The following is a 17454-nucleotide window of genomic DNA, read 5'->3' as shown; positions in this document are numbered from 1 at the left end:
AAATCTAAAGAGCACTGAAATGGAGCAAACTTCATTTTCGTGCTCTGGGTCTTGCATGTACTCTCTCTTCCTTGTAGATCAAGCTGTCTTCTACACAAGCTCCTAAAATAGGCACATAGTCTATCACGCTTACCAATCTATAGAGTGCTAAAGTTGTGAGTTCTCTGGATAACCTTTTCATAATAGAGCCACCAATTTAGTCAAATTTCGCTGACACATTTGAAAAGTGCTCTAAAGACAAGCAACTGATTGGATAGAATGCAAATTAACATTAGCATGACAGAAAGTTCTTAGCACTGAATATCCATATGATGGCAAATTTTAAAAGGGATTTGTAGCACTTTTGCTTTTGAAGATGTGTTATAAAACCCAATAAATGTGTGTTTTTTCTGCTAAGGCATTTAAACATAGCTTAAGGCATGCACTAGTTCCTCAGGAAAGCTGTAGCTAGCACAACCCTCTCTGGAAGACTGCCTTAATAATTAGGGTAAGCAGAGACAAAGAGAGTACAGTACAACAGGCTAGTCATCTGTATATTTAATGTAAGTAGCAGAAGATTTCTGTTCTATCCCTTCTGTTCATTTTACTCATTTCAGTGGATAGTTGTAAACATTAACAGTAGAAACTGTCTTCCTGGTTGACTAACCAGGAAAAGCTGAACAGGAAACATAAGTAAGTGGCACAAAACCCACCACACCTACGTTGCAACTCCATTTGTTGACCATGGTAGAGTGTAGTAAAGGTTTAAATACAGACTTTTATTATTAAAAGCTGAAAAATAATGACTTTCAAATCTGAGTTGGTTTTGTTTTGTTTTTTTAAGTACACCAACAGTCTTTAAGGTTTGGGGTTTTTTTGCATGTTTTGTTTTTCTCTTTATTGGTATGAAAAATTACCTCCTCTTTCAGCGCATGTTTCTTCTGCTCCAAACAGATTTCTTTAGCACGCATCAACTGCAAAGTCTCCTTAGAAACTGCATACTGAAGCTTTTCCATACGTTCCACTGCTGCTGCCCATGCTGCCTTACCAAATTTTTTCTGGTCTGCTCGCATTCGATCGTACACAGCTACAGAAGGGAAGAAAAGGCGGACAGTTTACCAGCCTACTCTTCAGATCACTAGTGATTCTACTGCAGAAACTATGTACACATCTGTACCCAAAAGCACACAAAGTTCTCTTAGCAGGGAGTAGCTATTCTACAGAGTACTAACATTCAAATCCAGGATGTAAGTACTCTTAAGATTCATGTAAATATGCAATTAGCTATTTGTTGATTGCTTTATCATTATAATTCCAATTTTTGTTATTCACAGAGGGACCATTCCAAATACACAGTATCTGAACACCTGAACCACTGGTTCAGAATTCTTAATAAAAATATGTCATTAATGCTACCATGTGGTCTTAAACTGCATCTCAAATTTTCCCTGCTTGTGAAAGCACCAATTATCAGGTACTAAAGTCTCCAGTTTCCCTTACCTTCTACAGTGCAGTCTTAAGTTTAAAGAAATCTACAGAGTGAAAAAAAATTACAATTTAAAACAAAAATTTCAGCTTGACCTCAAGTGCAACTCTGTAAGAACACCAAATTAAATTTAAGTATTTATCTTTTAACTCAAAATGCAGGTTGCTTCACAAAATTACTTCAAATTAATTAAACAAATTATAATCTGATCTTAGTATGTAGATAAAAGTGAGAATCTTTTCAGGAAGACTTCAGAGTAGCAGGAGTCCCTTGTCCAATTGACATTTTCTGTTATTGAGACTCAGACAACACCTAGACTGACACATATGAGATTTTCACCATTTTTAATATACAGAACAATCACACGATACTGTACCCTTAGCCTTGCAAAGTAAAAGCCGTGAAAGACACACAATCAAAGGGGTAGTGTTCAGTTTGCAGGTGCTAGAAGATTTTACATGCTGTTGTAGGTAATACAAAAATATCTCTACGTTCTTATGTGTTTTTCCTCTGCCATTTGTTAGTATTTTTGGTATGTAAGACCACCCTATGATCAGCAGGAGGCTAAAAAAAATCCTAAATGTAATAAAACAGGCAAGCAACCTGTATACGAAATGTCTATGGTTGTAAACGCTCTGAGGCATTTCATTTCCCAGTGTTTTTCCCCACAATTCTGACTGCTGTACAGAAAAAAAGCATGTGAACAAAACAAAAATTAAGTAACTGTGAATACACGTTCTTTATCAACTGAGTATTTAAATTTGCTGCCTTTGTAATACCAGAAAAGGAACCAAACTGGTTAAATACATTTAGAATTTGCTCTAATTAAATTCATTCCAACATGCTTCAACTGGCTTAGTCACTTTTGCAAAATAAGGTGGAGTTTCATGTTATCCTTAACTCAGGTTGTCACTGAAAGCAATAATTTTGCAGTGACTGTTTCTCTTGAGGCAGATCTAGCAGTCATGCAGGCAGATGATGGGAAACCTACCCATCAAAAAAGATTTTTCTCCCAGGGGTACAGCTGATTTATCTGGTTGCACAATCACTATCACCAAGGCAAAGAAAGAAACAGGAACCTGCAGTCAGGCAGGGAAGACAGTGGGACATAAACTCTGTCAGTGGTAGCCCACAGTCAAACTAAAAGAGGTGACATGAAACCACATCCTCAGGTGTGTTTACCCTAATAAACTGATTATTTAAGTTAAAATGGTACAAGGATGAGTGTGCAGATGTACATGGCGAGTCACATGACCTGGTTTTACTGCACCAATTCTTTAGTAAAAAAGCCACATTCTTCAAGCATAGAACAACAAAGCAGCTTTCACCGAGTAGTTAAATTGAGCTGTTGCTTAATATTGAGAGCTATGAAAAAAATTACTGAAAGGCAGGGAAGACAGGAAAAGGAAATTAATTCAAAGGCAATAAACACTTACCACGGTGGTCTGCCATATCCAGTACAGAAGGCAGAATCTCTCAGGGACTCTACGCTCCCTCAATTCTTTGCAAATGTACAGTGCAACCAATATAATGACATTGAAAAAGTGGCTGTGAAATTTTTATCTAAAATTTCTACTCTGCCTGCTTCTGATGATACTCTGAAAAGGCTTACTGGTGAAAGAATCAAAGAGACACAGATGAAAAAACAAATGGGAATGACAGCTGCATTCTCCTCATGGAGGACTTAAAAAAAAATAAATCACAGTGCAATACAGAACATTGTAAACATTAAATAATTTTTTAAAGATCTTTTATTTGACAGATAGGATAGTAGAAAATAACTACCTTTCTGTGTTTTAGCTGTTATTTCAAAGTATTTAACTGTAAGATCTTGAATAGAAAGCACAGCCATGTGGGCTTTTCTCTGCCAATCAGCATCTTCTTTTTTCAGACTCTCAATTCTTCTGGGGCCTAGGTAGTCATTCTCTATTGAGATCTGAAAATAAATCAGTTCATAATTAACAACACAATTAATTGTTGCTATTTTGCCAACAGCAACCAGTTTCAGGGTGGCTAAGAAAGAAACAAAAACAAAAAGAAGACAAAACTACCAGAAAATCACAATGGCTTCTATTGAACAGAAAACAACTCTTTGAAGTACTCCTTTCTGTTGAAAATGTACATCCACAATTTCATTATTATTCTTATTGGAAGCACAAAAAACTCAAATGTAAATCTGATTTGTCAGTATCTTTTTGCTAAATATCTTACTACCTTCAGATAACAAGCATGCTTTATCCAGGCTTTCTGCCAGCCTGGAATATTTCATTCTGAAGTAAATGAATGCTCTTCAGTCAGAACGAAGGTGGAAACAGGGGATGTGGTAGTGGTAAGTAACCATCAACATTTTAGAAGTTTTTCTTTCTTACAGATGGCTTTTAAAAACATATTTTCCCAGTGCCTGGGATTTCAAATATTTTTTCATTGCCAAGATCAAGGTAATTTTATTTTGAAGTGACAACTATCTGAAGCCAGTAAAAGATCTAGTGTTTCTTTCAAAAATTAATAGAAGTATAGCTTTCCCTTCCAAAACTAAAAATTTTTACACATTTTTAAAAAGTTATTTAGTAGTCCCACTACAGACAACAGACTATACATCTAAGTAACTGAATATTTAAGCCTTCTCCTGCAACATCAAAGCCTTAATTTTGAATATTTTCCATTTGCATCAGTCAAGAAAACACCTCACTAGTATAGACAAACACCCCCCCAAATCCCAAAGTGCTCATAATCTTTTAAGTCCCCAGATATTTTAACCTGAAGTTCTAATGTCTCAAACACTAATCTTGATTTCACAAAACACTCATCTTGACTTCTGGGCTCAAAGCGCGCCATTCCACTCTCTAGTTGAACTGCAAATGACAGGTTTTTAAGTGACTGTTCAGGATCTACCTCTGCATATCCACTTAACCCATCTCTTAGAGGGATGATTTTTACAACTAAAAATTTATAGATTCCTTCTAAGTAATTTTTCATTTCTTGAAAAATGTTGAAAGTAGTTTAACAAGGTATTTAATCTACATCTTATATATTTCCAAAACTGTTAGAAAGGCAACAGGCAAAATAAAAATGTGGACAAACGATAAGTGACTAATAATTTTACTAGATAGGTTGTAACATGTAATTTGATGGAGGACATATGTACCATGATTCCCACAGGGAATGGTTATGAGTGGACAGACAAGAGTTTCCAAATAAATCCCGAATGGTATGTATATACCAGTGAATGATGGCTGGTGAAGTTAATGCTTTCCATTTACGCAGAACTGTGAAACAGCAAGTTCCTTTCAGAAGCAGGATAAAAACCCAGTACAGTATAGAAGTCTTCCTTTTTTATTCCTTTGTAAAGATGAGGTAATTTGATACTGGAATTGACATAGGATGACTGAGTAATGTGAGTAACGTTCTTGTTAGACCTCATTTCTAAGACATTAAGAAGCCTCAAAGTAACATTTCTTCATAAAGTTTTGCCTGCCAAAATATTATTCACACATGGAGCAAGCTAAGGAGATTTATGACGGCATAATACAATTCTATCTTTGTTCCCTAGAGTAAGTATTTACAAGTAACAAGAAAGGGAAGCACCTTTTCATTAAGTGCAATCCCAAGTATGTCATCCATGCCACCATTCACACTGAGGGTATTCATACAGCAAGCCATAGAAAACCCAGGAAGCCTTTGCTTTAGCAATATCCATACAAGTATGCATATTTATGTGCAACCATAAGCAGATGGTCATGATCCTGCAAAGCTTTAGAAACTGGGGGAACAAGGAAGAAGACAGGGTTGTAAACATTTATGAGGATGGACTGGTTCAACCTGGTACAGTTACTGATACATACCTTCCATTTCCCTTTATGCATCTGTTCCTATACACATTCATATTTAAAAGACACCGAGCAGCATACTCCACAAATGACTACTGTCTGGAAGGAGGTCCCCAAATAGTTGCACAAAAAAGAACAGACCAACTTGAAGCCTTAAGGCTGCAGCAACTGTGGCATGCTCAGCAAAAGTCTGATAAGAGCCCCAGAAAGATGCACAGTACAGAAGCATTCCTTTCCCTAACGCTGCTTGAGCTGATCTGCCCTGATGCTTAGCAGTCTTATAGCCTATACCTACACTGCTAGTTATCCAGCAAGACAGTTGAACTCTTACGAGTGATTTGCCATGAAAATGAAGAAATAAAGATTCTTCTTGAAGTGTCTTGTAGAACAATCAAAAGACCAAGGTACAGCTAATGTTCACGTTTGGACATTGCATTGTGCAGCCTGAATAAGGGACACACACACAATGTTAACCTTCTGGCTCTGAAACCATGAAATGATGGAGGAGGGATGTCCTGGTTTTGGCTGGGATAGAGATAATTTTCTTCTTAGTAGCTGGGCTGGAGCTATGTTTTGGATTTGTGTTGCAAACAGCGTTGCTAATACATGGATATTTCAGTCAGTTGCTGAGCGGTGCTTACACAGTCAAGGCCTCTTCTCCTCCTCACCCCACCCCATCAGCAAGGAGGCTGGGGGTGCACAAGAAGTTGGGAGAGGACACAGCTGGGACAGCTGAACTCAACCAACAAAAGGGATATTCCATACCACATGACATCATGCTCAGCAATAAAAGCAGGAGGAAGAAAAAGGAAGGGGTGACATTCAGAGTGATGTCGCCTGTCTTCCCAAGTAACCATTACATGTGATGGAGCCCTGCTTTCCTGGAGATAGATGGCTGAACACCTGCCTGCTGATGGGAAGCAGTGAATGAATTCCTTGTTTTGTTTTGCTTGTGTGTGCAGCTTTTGTTTCACCTATTAAACTGTCCTTATCTCCAACCCACAAGTTTTCTCACTTTTACCCTTCCAGGTAAGCTTCCACTCGCAGGGAGTGAGTGAGCAGCTGTGTGGTGCTTAGTTGCTGGCCAGGGTTAAATCACAACAAGGGAGGAGGCTCTCATTGTGCCAGTGGGAAACAGTATTCAACACTGAAAAACCTCAGCTGCTTCCTTAAGAAAGGTGGCTAGCTAGGAGCTGAGGATGAACCTTAAGCTGAAAAGATTGCTCCCTTCACGTTCAAAGGTGTTGGAGCAGAGTACACTGCTTGTTCCAATAACCATTTAAACAGCTATGCCAGCCAGATGCAACAAGGTGACAAATGCAGAATAAGAAAGTTCAAGAATAAGCCAGAGTTCCAAATGCTCAGAAGATCCAGGCTCACGGGCTGATTCCTAGATAACAGTGCTCAGTCACAGAGATCTTTATTACTCTTTGTATAGTCTAGTTCAGTTCAGGAAAACACACTGTGGCCACTTGCTGCCAGCAGAAGGCATCTCAGACCATCCTGGGGCAGTACGAGTCAAACAAATCAAAAAAACATTTGAAGTTAACTACTTTTCAGCATGCCAGGAGCTTGGCATTGCATATTACAAACATGAATAGTCTTTTACCTATAGTATCAAGAGATAGTCTCATGCAAGGGGGAAGGAGAAAAATCAAGTTGCTTTAATATTTCACTTCATGAGAGGATCTAATTTTGAGAAAAGCAGACTTGTCAGAAGGAGACTCCAGAAAGGTATTCAATGAACACAGTCTGCACTGTGTCCTTGAAGACAGTCCCTGCTTCCCAGCTTTGTTTCTATTACGTCAATAACTTTATGAGTGGCAGCAAGCCTTAAGAGTCCCCTGTGGTACCCTGGAAGTTGCAGTTTCTGGGGTCTAGCTATCTGCTGCTTCCTGCTTCTCCCAGCAGACTTGCTGTGTTCCTGCCCACGCTTTCTTTCCTGGGCTTGCCTGATATACACACCCTGTGGCCTCTGAAAGCCTCTCCATTGACCTGAATGTGCTCCAGCGCTCCTCGTGGGAAAAGCAATCTCTTCCCATCCAGCCAGTGTGTTCCAGCCGATTCAATTTCTCTACCAATAAACGTAACAAATTAAAATAGAGTTATTAAAAAAAAAATACCAGTGTAAAAGAAAATACTGTTAGCAACCTTTCCAAAGGTAATTACTGGCATTCTTTACAATCAAAACCAAGCAACTGTGACAAACTAAAAGACAGAGGGCATGCAAATGGTTACTTTTGGCCATGTTCCTGGCCAAAATAATCAACCACACATGGACCATTAAAAAACAACATGTACACGCTCATGAGTTTTGAAGACTTTGTTTTCTATATTCTCTTCAATAATTATTCACCTTGATGTAAGACAATAACTCCCATTATGGAATTAAAGGAAGCTCTTATTTGCTCCTGCATTCCATTACCATTTGCAACACATGCATAGCATGTTTATGCATAATTTTGCTCACTGCACAGCTTTATGATGCCAGCATCTTGTTTTTATAGCCCATAAAAGAGCACAGGTCATTTCATAGACTAAACAGACACATGTTTTTTAAATTACTATTGTCCATGCTAGGTATGACTAAGAGAAAGCACCAAAGAATTGAACGGGACAAAGTGAGGAAAAAGAACATACGAAGTGCTGTCATCTAATTGACACTTCTTTTAAACATATGTATCTATTTTTCAGACAGTAAAAATTTATTTTAAAGATTAAGAAACTCTGATATAATTGATATAGTTCTAATCTAAAAAGCTTTTCAGTTCACTAACATTTTCTCAAATTCACTTTTTGGTCTGTAAGTCCTTCATGTGGACTCAAAGTTCTGGAGAAAGTACAGTCTAACAGAAAAACCTCTCATCTCACAACTCGACCACACAGTCAAGTCTACATGTAATTGTATGAAATTCAACAAGACCAAGTGCCGGGTCCTGCACTTTGGTCACAACAACCCCATGCAATGCTACAGGCTTGGGGAAGAGTGGCTGGAAAGTTGCCTGGCAGAAAAGGACCTGGGGGTGTTGGCTGACAGTCAGTTGAATATGAGCCAACAGTGTGCCCAGGTGGCCAAGAAAGCCAATGGCATCCTGGCCTGTATCAGGAATAGTGTAGCCAGCAGGAGTAGGGAAGTGGTTGTGCCCCTGTACTTGGCACTGGTGAGGCCGCACCTCGAGTACTGTGTCCAGTTTTAGGCCCCTCACTACAAGAAAGACATTGAGCTGCTGGAGCGAGTCCAAAGAAGGGCAACGAAGCTGGTGAAGGGTCTGGAGCACAAGTCTGATGAGGAGCAGCTGAGGGAACTGGAGTTGTTTAGCCTGGAGAAAAGGAGGCTGAGAGGAGACCTTATTACCCTCTACAATTACCTGAAAAGGAGGTTGTAGCAAGGTGGGGGTCAGTCTCTTCTCCCAAGCAAGAAGTGATAGGACAAGAAGAAATGGCCTCAAGTTGTGCCAGGGAAGGTTTAGGTTGGGTATTAGGAAGAATTTCTTCACCAAAATGGTTGTCAAGCATTGGAACAGGCTCCCCAGGGAAGTGGTGGAGTCACCATCCCTGAAGGCATTTAAAATATGTGTAGATGTGGTGCTTAGAGGCATGGTTTAGTGGTGGACTTGGCCATACTAGGTTTATGATTGGACTCGATGATCTTAAAGGTCCTTTCCAACCTAAACGATTCTATGATTCTACACTTTCTCTTCTAGTAATCACTTTCTCAAAAAAAGATTCCAGCTATTCTTCCTAAAGAGACTATACTGTCTTTGAGAAGAATCTGAGCCTCGTGGTAAAACTGGCTAAGATTTTTTTTTCCTCCCTGACAACGAAATTTGCTTTTGAAGACTTCCATGTTTTGCAAGCTCCAGTTCAGATAATGCTTTGAAACTAAGAAAATTATGACAGCTTTCACAAAAGTCGTTGTCGGAAAGCACACAAGAAGAGGAAGAAACAGAAGCCATTAATTTCAACACATCATGTAAACATCTATTTCCATCACCTATTGCTTCAGAGTAATGGAACATGAAAGAACACATTTCTATACCATATGGTACATTTCCGAAGGAAAACAAATTAGTTCTTTGAAGGAAACAAACTGAAAGGAGGTCCCTAATCTAGCCTGTAAGCAAGTGAGAATGAATCAGAGAGGCAAGACTTTTCTACTGGAAACATTCTTCTCTGGAAAAGTTCATAGATTGTTGTCAAGTTTTGAAGAGAGTAAAGTAAGTTTATTGTGAGAAGATATGAGAAACAGGCCTGCAACTATAGGATTTTGTTAAGTTTTTCATAGTATACCTCTCCTAAATAAAGAAATAGTCCTCAAGGGTCTTTAATATTTTCCAGTTTGTTTCTGAAGACAGCTGGGATAAGAATGGACAAGACTGACAGAAAGACACTTAGGCCAGGTCACATTATAGCTTAGGCAGGGATCTGTCATATCTCTCCAGCTCCCTTTGTTATCCTTCTCCTAGACAGACTTGTAATAGGCAGAAAAGGAGAAAAACACAAGATGTAACAATAGCAGGTCAGTTCATTATAAGAACAAAAAAAAGTAAGTTGAGGAAGTACTACCGATGGTAGAGGCAATATACAAAAAGGAAACAGCTTCATACAGAAAGGAGTGTTTCAGCTTACTCACTCAGCTACCTTCCTTTAACACATTCCAGGAGGCCAAACAACCAATTCCAACCACAGCCAGAAAGCATGTATTTCAGCTTCATCATCCATGCAGGGACTTCTCAAAATTAGTCTTGCAGGTTTTAATTTAACTATGCTTCCAGCTGGTAACACAAACCCAGCACTGCTTCCCAAAATATGTTACAATTCTGTATGTACAGCCCTAAATATATTAAGTGAAAGCACTCAGCTGTAAAAAGGGCTTTACAGTTTTACTGATTTTATCCTAATGAATACTGACACGGACTATAATGATAATACATGCAAACTAACTGTCCTGGTTTGGCTAAAACAGGACCATTTCTCCTCTCAGTAGATTTTCCTTCAGTTAAGTTACTCCTAAGTAACTGCACTCTCTGAAGGTGACTACAGGTTTTTCAGGCAGTGTCTGCTTTTAGAGTTGATGGCACTTGATGTCTGTAGTTGCTGCTGGAGTAGAAGCGGGATTCTTATGCAGAAAGGCCCAGGTGTCTGCTTGTTCCCTGTGGGCTCTCTTGTGGTCTGTGGGTGGCGAGGTGGAAAAGGGTCGCACCCACAGGAAGTGGTAGCAGCAGGAAGCTGCAGAGGGGTGTCCTAGTTTGGCTAAAACACGACTATTAAGCGGCGGGTGCAGCCACGGGTTCGGTTGGTAGTGGTGCCGTGACTCGGATGTGAACCAAGGCTGCTGCGGCCACATTGCAGAGTACTGACGACAATACGATCACAGCCAAAACCCATGCCCCTGAAGAGACTGGAGCCTCAATCCAGTGAGGTGACCAAGGACTGACCAATGCAGTATTCCATCCTATACATGTGGATACTCTGTATAAAGCTCAGGGACCACAGCAGTCAGCTCTCTTTCCTTCATGGCCGGCATCCTAGTAGGACCCTCCCCCTCTCCTGCCTCCAACCCCAATCCGTGCATTCCTGAATTCGGTTCCTGTCTGCTGTGGAGTCCAGTCCAGGACATTCAGGTGCCTGCTTCGCCACGTGAGCACTTCAAGTGGTCCCACGATCATCATCGGAAAGCTCAATATTGGTTTTCCATATTGCTATTTCTATTTATTAGTAGTATTACTATTAATACTATTTACATTCTTTTTCATTGTTATTGTTTCATTAAAGTTGTTCTAACTTTCCAACCCATAAGTCTCTCTCTTATCTGTCACCCACTTTAAGCACCTGCCCAGCCTTAAATGCTGACACTAACATAGACTGCATAGTCTAGATTCCTTGAAGTAACTGGAGCCTGGGACTAGCAATACAAAACACAGGTGTTTTGATTATCTTAACGGAAATATAGGACAACAACATACTCAATTCAATAAATACTGTAAAGGAAGTAACAAACTAAAGCAAACAAGATGTTAGGACATAAAGAAAGAAGACTGAAAAATAATGTCATTGTACTGCAAAGTGCAGTGGTGAATGTTTTTTCCAGAACTATGGAGAATGCTGAACAATTGAGAAGTATTCAGAAGAGAAAAACCACAGAAGATTAAGGTTACGGCAAGAGTAAGAGGAATGACTGGGATTATTCAACTGTTTTTTTCCCCAGACACGTAAAAGTATATATAAAGGAGCATTAAATCCACTAAGTTAAAGTATTTTATATTGGTAATTGATAGAATTAAGGCTAGATTTTCACCCTGCATTATGCCTTCCTTATTTATCCATGTGTATATCGTAAAACCTTCATGTACATTTTAGCTTCATTTGACTGAGCTCCAGGCTAAAAAAAAGTTTACCTTCAAAAATAAAGCTTTATTTTTTTAAAAAATACATTTTTTAGTAAGATATATTCTACTGGAGGGTGTGGCTCACAAAAGTGAGAGGAATGAAATGGAGCCGGTTGCCATGCAAGCAATCTATATGTTTTAATCAGTGCTGCTTTAGTGTCCTCCAATGTGCCTTGAGTAGCTTTGTTCTCATGATTTTCACTGCAAGACCGCCAGGCACTCAAAAATATTATATAAGGCTTAAAAAAATAAAAATGCACCGTTCAAAAACCTGCTAAGACATCAGTTATTCAAGAGCGAATGATAAAAACATGGATTTAGTAATACAGAACTCATCCATTTGATTATAAATTAACAGTATGAAGCACTGACATCTACTCCCTTCCCAAAACATCTTCAGTTGATTGTGAGACTTTTTTTAAAGTATTCTCCCTTCAAGTGTTTTTTAAAGTAATTCTGTTTCACTAGCTATCCTCATCACTAAATTTATTTTCTCCTTTGAACTTGTTTCATACTTTGTGAAAATATTTTTTTAACCAAAATTTAAAATGTTCAACGTAACATAATTTATTTCTAAGTATTTCATTTTACACAAATCAAAGTAAAATTAGTTGTAAGGTCCACTACTGCAATTCATCATCAAGCATTAAATCAACAAATAAACCCACACACGGTTGAGCTAGAGCTGTATTTTCAGGTATACCAGTATCTGCTTAAAGGAGCTTGAAAGGGAAGCACAACATAGACTAATAAAGTATTCTACAATTTTAAAAAAACTGAATTTGATGAATTATCAAGCTATATGCTGCTCTAATCTATTTCCAATGCTAGACCTCAACATTAGTGTATCTAAAGTCCTTAAAAATCCCTCACACTCAAGCGAATTAACATGTCAGTGAAAACAATTAATACATATGCTATGAAGCTAAGAGTGCTTTTAATATATTTAATACATAATAAAATTTTAATGCTCTCTTATCCTGGAGATGAATTGAGAGGCAATGATAACTAGTCTCTCACCTCTATCAAGATATTACCAGTTCTCAGTTAAGCAAAACCAGTCCAACTCAGACCTTTAACAACGCTTGTGTCAAAGTTTTGCTGGCATCTACATGCAGGTTATGAAACATTTTATCTTTAGTCTAATACCAAGCACATTAAAAAAATAAAATAAAAAGAAAGCCTCCCACTGATTTCACCTGGGGTTTGATCAAACACATTGCCTCCTCAACATGACTTTGAAGTACTGTCCACAATTATAACACCATAAAAATTCAAAGTAGCAAGGTAGTTTCTTCCTCTCTATGTACATACATAAAAGGCTTTGGGGTTTTGACCATGAGGTCATTCTTTTGAAAGGATTTTTTTTTCCTTTTTTAAATAACCAGATTTGATATCCTGTATCAAAGAACACTTTACATCTTAGTCTTAAAGGGCCTAAAGCTTGATCACATTAACCTACCAGTAAGTTCTACAAATAAATACCAACCACTAACTGGTCCCTCCTTCCATACATTCAGAAGAACACTGCACTATATACAGAGGATCTGACAAAATTAAGATTTAGCTATCTGAAATCAAAGGCACGAGAGCACAGGCATCTACTCTGCTTCTTCCAAATTTCAGGAGAAGTATTTCACCTTCAAGTTTCCAGCTACTGATGTCTACTACTTCCTGCTTCTCTGCTATGGCAATGTGCATTCTTAACATACAAAAAAATTGCTATATTTTCACAAGGAAATGATCTATTTTGATAAATGAAAAATTTGTGGGTATAAATGCGAAACATTTTTGGGATCAAAACTATTAAAGTTTTTTTTAGTTCATCAGAAGTATGATTTCTAGCAAAAAGAGCATCTTAAAATCCATTTAGAATTCAAAATGAATGCTACATAAAATAATTATAAATAGTCTGCCCTGTGGTTTTAGGTTCATACTTGTCTTCCAGATTTTTATAAAAATATACAGATAGCCCAAAACACTTAATACAGCATTTGAATATCAAGCTTCACTTGCCTGATGCCTATATTGCATCCAAGAGTCTGATATCAGAAGAAACAGACCAGTAACCCAAACAGTGAAATTAACACGCTAAAACTCACTGCTTGAATGTCTTTACATATTACTACATCTAAACTAGCAACAGTCCGGAAATAATGAAATTTTAAAATGCCTAAACAAATTCAGCACAGCTTTTACATGCACATAAATTTTAACACTATCTTCAACTCCTTTATTATAGCTGCTCCAGCACTCACTGAACATCATTATAGTTCTGACTGTTTGGCTGGCTTAGCAGTACAACTTTTCACACCCACCTTACAGAATACAGAATATGTCTAGTAAGCATATCTTACATTTTAATCTTGAAACGAGTACAGACTTGCTTCTTTGATGAGGATTTCTCAATTTGGTAACACTATTCATTACAAATTGGCTTTTTTGTGTGTGCGTCCTGTAAAGGCCTTGGGGCAAGCAGGATTATTCCTATTATCATGTATATATTTTTTAAAAAAGTAAGTCCCAAACACTGCTGTGCTTGCAGTATCCAATTTTTTCAAGAATGTATGGTATGTGGTAAGCATTTTGCTACGCTTAGAGGGAGGTCCCCATGGATTTGAGCAGCACTTAGAAATATTAAGCATTTCTACGAACACAACTAGGTTTCTGAAGCTACGAGCCCAAAAAATGAGACATGTCACTACTAAAGGTATTGTTCCAGGGTCAGATGACTAGTCCATATTTAAGTAGAACTTCAGCAGAAGTCTGGTTTTCCTTTCATTTCACAATAAGCCACCCATTTCTCCTTCCATAATCTTCTACCTTTTCCATTATCTTTTCCAAATTCTGCAATATTTAAGTGCTTCACAACACAGCTTTGACTCCTCATCCATACTGAATGACCAATCTTCACGCTAAGTGAGGCAAAATACACCTCAAAAACTAGCATACAATCAAGTTTAAAAAAAAAAAAAAACACACCACAAAATAACAACAAAGACAGACTTCTATCATGTCTATCATGGACAACACTAATCTGCATTTTCAAGCTTCTAAATGTTTTAACTTTGTTATGAACTTTCGTTCTGGGTTGGTTTAGATTTTTTTTTATTCAAAGAAGAAATCTGCAGAGAATACAGCTGTCCTACTGTAATAGGCCTCTGCTGAGAAGACAGAATTTAGTGTTTGTTTCTCCCTTCCCTCCTGCAGACTTCTCTCTTGCTAAAAGTTTCACAGCAACAGCATAAATTTAACGCTCAGATGACATATCTTCCAATTATGTCCTGCTCCGAAGAAGACACTAAACACTTCTCAAAGATGATAGGCAAAGCAATTAATTTCCTCCTAAACTCATTCTGAAAACTGACAAAATGAAACTGATTAAAATACTTATTAAAAAACCAAGTTCTTAAAAAACAACCTGAAACAACTTCCCCACAATCAAAACCAGATACCTAATAGAGAAGAGGTCTAAAAATGTTAAATAAAGTAATTACAGAAGGTATATGCAATCTTGACTAAATACTGATATTTGTATTCAATCTTCATTATCCTTGTAACTCATTTTTTCATTTTAGTAACACATTCTGCAGGTTCTTCCTTCCTCACTCTGCCCTACATCCAAACTTTATCTTTCTCCTTGTCACTCTTTGTACGTAAACAGTATTATATGTTCACAGTTCCTATTTCACTGAGATACTAAGCATCAGAAATACTTCTGTTATGCATTAAAATGGAGCTAACCCCATCCATAAGAGTTTATTGAAACCTAAGGATCTTTGTTCCATTACTAAGCCTGCCAGAGGAACATATGCAGCAAGTTAACACAAATCATTTCATGCACAAGTTCTATTTATAAAGCAATTCTTCTACCCTAGCTATGCAGCATAATATGTATTTTGTCATCATGGATATAAGTACTGCTTTCTCTCAAACAATGAAATTAAAAACAAGACATGGCATCTTTCTCTTCCACATGATATAGATCACCAAGTTTTATAAGTCTAAAATTGCCAAGTTAGGAAGAGAACTTAATGTACATTAGATGCAACTATGAATGACTAAAATCATCAACCACAGAGCATGCCTCTGAAGTCTATCAAGGTTATTCTTTCAGGAAAACTAGAAAATGAGGCATTTTAAAACTCAAATTCAAGAGATCATTGAGGTTAAAAAACAAACACCACCAAAACAAACTCTTAATTCATATCTCCCACTCCATAGGATATTTACCTTCTCCTGCTTGACAAAAGAACAAAAAAAAATATTTTCCTCTGCTACAAATGCAAATAAAATGGGACTCATTTCATTGTGCTTTAAATAAGGCTTTTCATTAAATGTAGTGTTCATAATCTTCAACTGTATAATATATCTGAAAAGAATATCCATCCCAATTCTCTATGCTGCAACATTTATTATCCAGTGGAAAAAAAAGCACTTTTAGTTCAAATATCATAACATTATCTCACTGAGTTAGTTTTGGATTGCTGAACTTTCCAAAAAATTACCTTAGGGACACAGTAATAGCGCAAAATAAAACTAGTTTTGGGATCATAAATCCTCACATCTCCATCCTTCCTCCTATACTCAAAACCAGAGAAAAACACTATATGCTTAAATTTAAACCAGTAAAAACAATGTTGGCTAACTGAACAAGGTGCCAAGCTGAGACAAATTGGCATTTGCAATACAGATTAAATGAAACAAACCCATTTCAGCTTCTCTGATACAACATACATATTAGAAGAATCAGAAGGCTACCATTTTAATAATCTGCATATGAACTAATGATTCTATCAAAAGAACTTCTGAGATGCAATAAAGATGACATTTGTTATTTTTGGTTAAGTATTCAAAATTAGAATTCTTTTTTAAATAAAACAAACATACACATTATAAAACAGTTTTCCCAAAATGTAGTATTCTTCAACTGGCTATACTTTTTTAGCTCTTTGGAAAATAATCTGTTAAAGTGTTACAACAAATTATGCACCTCTAACATGCTTCCGTGTTTAAGTGTTTCACACATTAGATGAAAACCTACTGACTTCTCATGGTTTACCAGATTATCTCAGAAAACTAAAATGAAAAGTAACTTCCTGTGTAATCTTTGAAATGAACTAACAGTAGTATAGATACTGTACATATGTCTTTTTCTATTTTATATATTAGTCAGTATTCTGAGTAACAACAAAATTGTAAATTTCACCTATTAAATGTAGCAATGAATTTGAACAGTTAAACACAGTAAAATAAACAGGTGATGGTTAGCTACATATGTCAGACACATTCTCACTCTTCGAAAGCATTCCTCTGAGTGGAGAAACCGGAAAAATAGGGTCAACATCTAGGGAAGAAACCATCAATGCACACACGGCATAATAAAAGTAGTAAATAGTAAATAGTAACTAAAAAGCACGAATTCCCCATTAATAAGTTCAGTTACCTTTACCATACCTTTATCTGCTGTCTTCTAAGCATCGCAAGTTCCCTCATATCTCGAAATGGCTGTAGTAAGTACTGGTAGAGCTCTGTTGTAGCTTCTGCAAGACTACTGTAGGCTTCATCTTCCATTTGATATAGTTCAAGCAGCTCTACCATGCTTTCTGTGTTCTTATGTTTTTCCAGAAGCTGTAGAAAAAGCGCCAATTTTAGTGAACATATTCAAAAATGCCTGCTAAAAGTGACAGTCATTTTAAAAATATTTCTTAGCCTAGCCTCTTGTACTATCCTCCCTCTTCCACAAAATTATCACTCAGACAAACTAAAAAAA

At 37.3% G+C, this 17454-nt stretch overlaps 1 protein-coding gene across 1 annotated transcript in view; it reads right to left on the bottom strand.

Moving 5' to 3' along the window:
- Positions 1-896: 896 nt before the first annotated feature.
- LOC104158908 (junction-mediating and -regulatory protein-like) overlaps positions 897-17454 on the bottom strand; it is a gene marked incomplete at both ends in the record, with an annotated part of 37443 nt that continues 20885 nt past the window's right edge. Inside the window, 3 exons of the mRNA XM_009696680.1 lie at positions 897-1066; positions 3251-3401; positions 17139-17312. Of these exons, the coding sequence (XP_009694982.1) occupies positions 897-1066; positions 3251-3401; positions 17139-17312 (495 nt within the window). The remainder of the gene's footprint in view (positions 1067-3250; positions 3402-17138; positions 17313-17454) is intronic.

Source organism: Cariama cristata, unplaced genomic scaffold, assembly GCF_000690535.1.
Source record: "Cariama cristata isolate BGI_N322 unplaced genomic scaffold, ASM69053v1 scaffold11150, whole genome shotgun sequence".
NCBI classification, from domain to species: Eukaryota; Metazoa; Chordata; class Aves; order Cariamiformes; family Cariamidae; genus Cariama; species Cariama cristata.
This window is presented reverse-complemented; position numbering and strand designations above follow the sequence as displayed.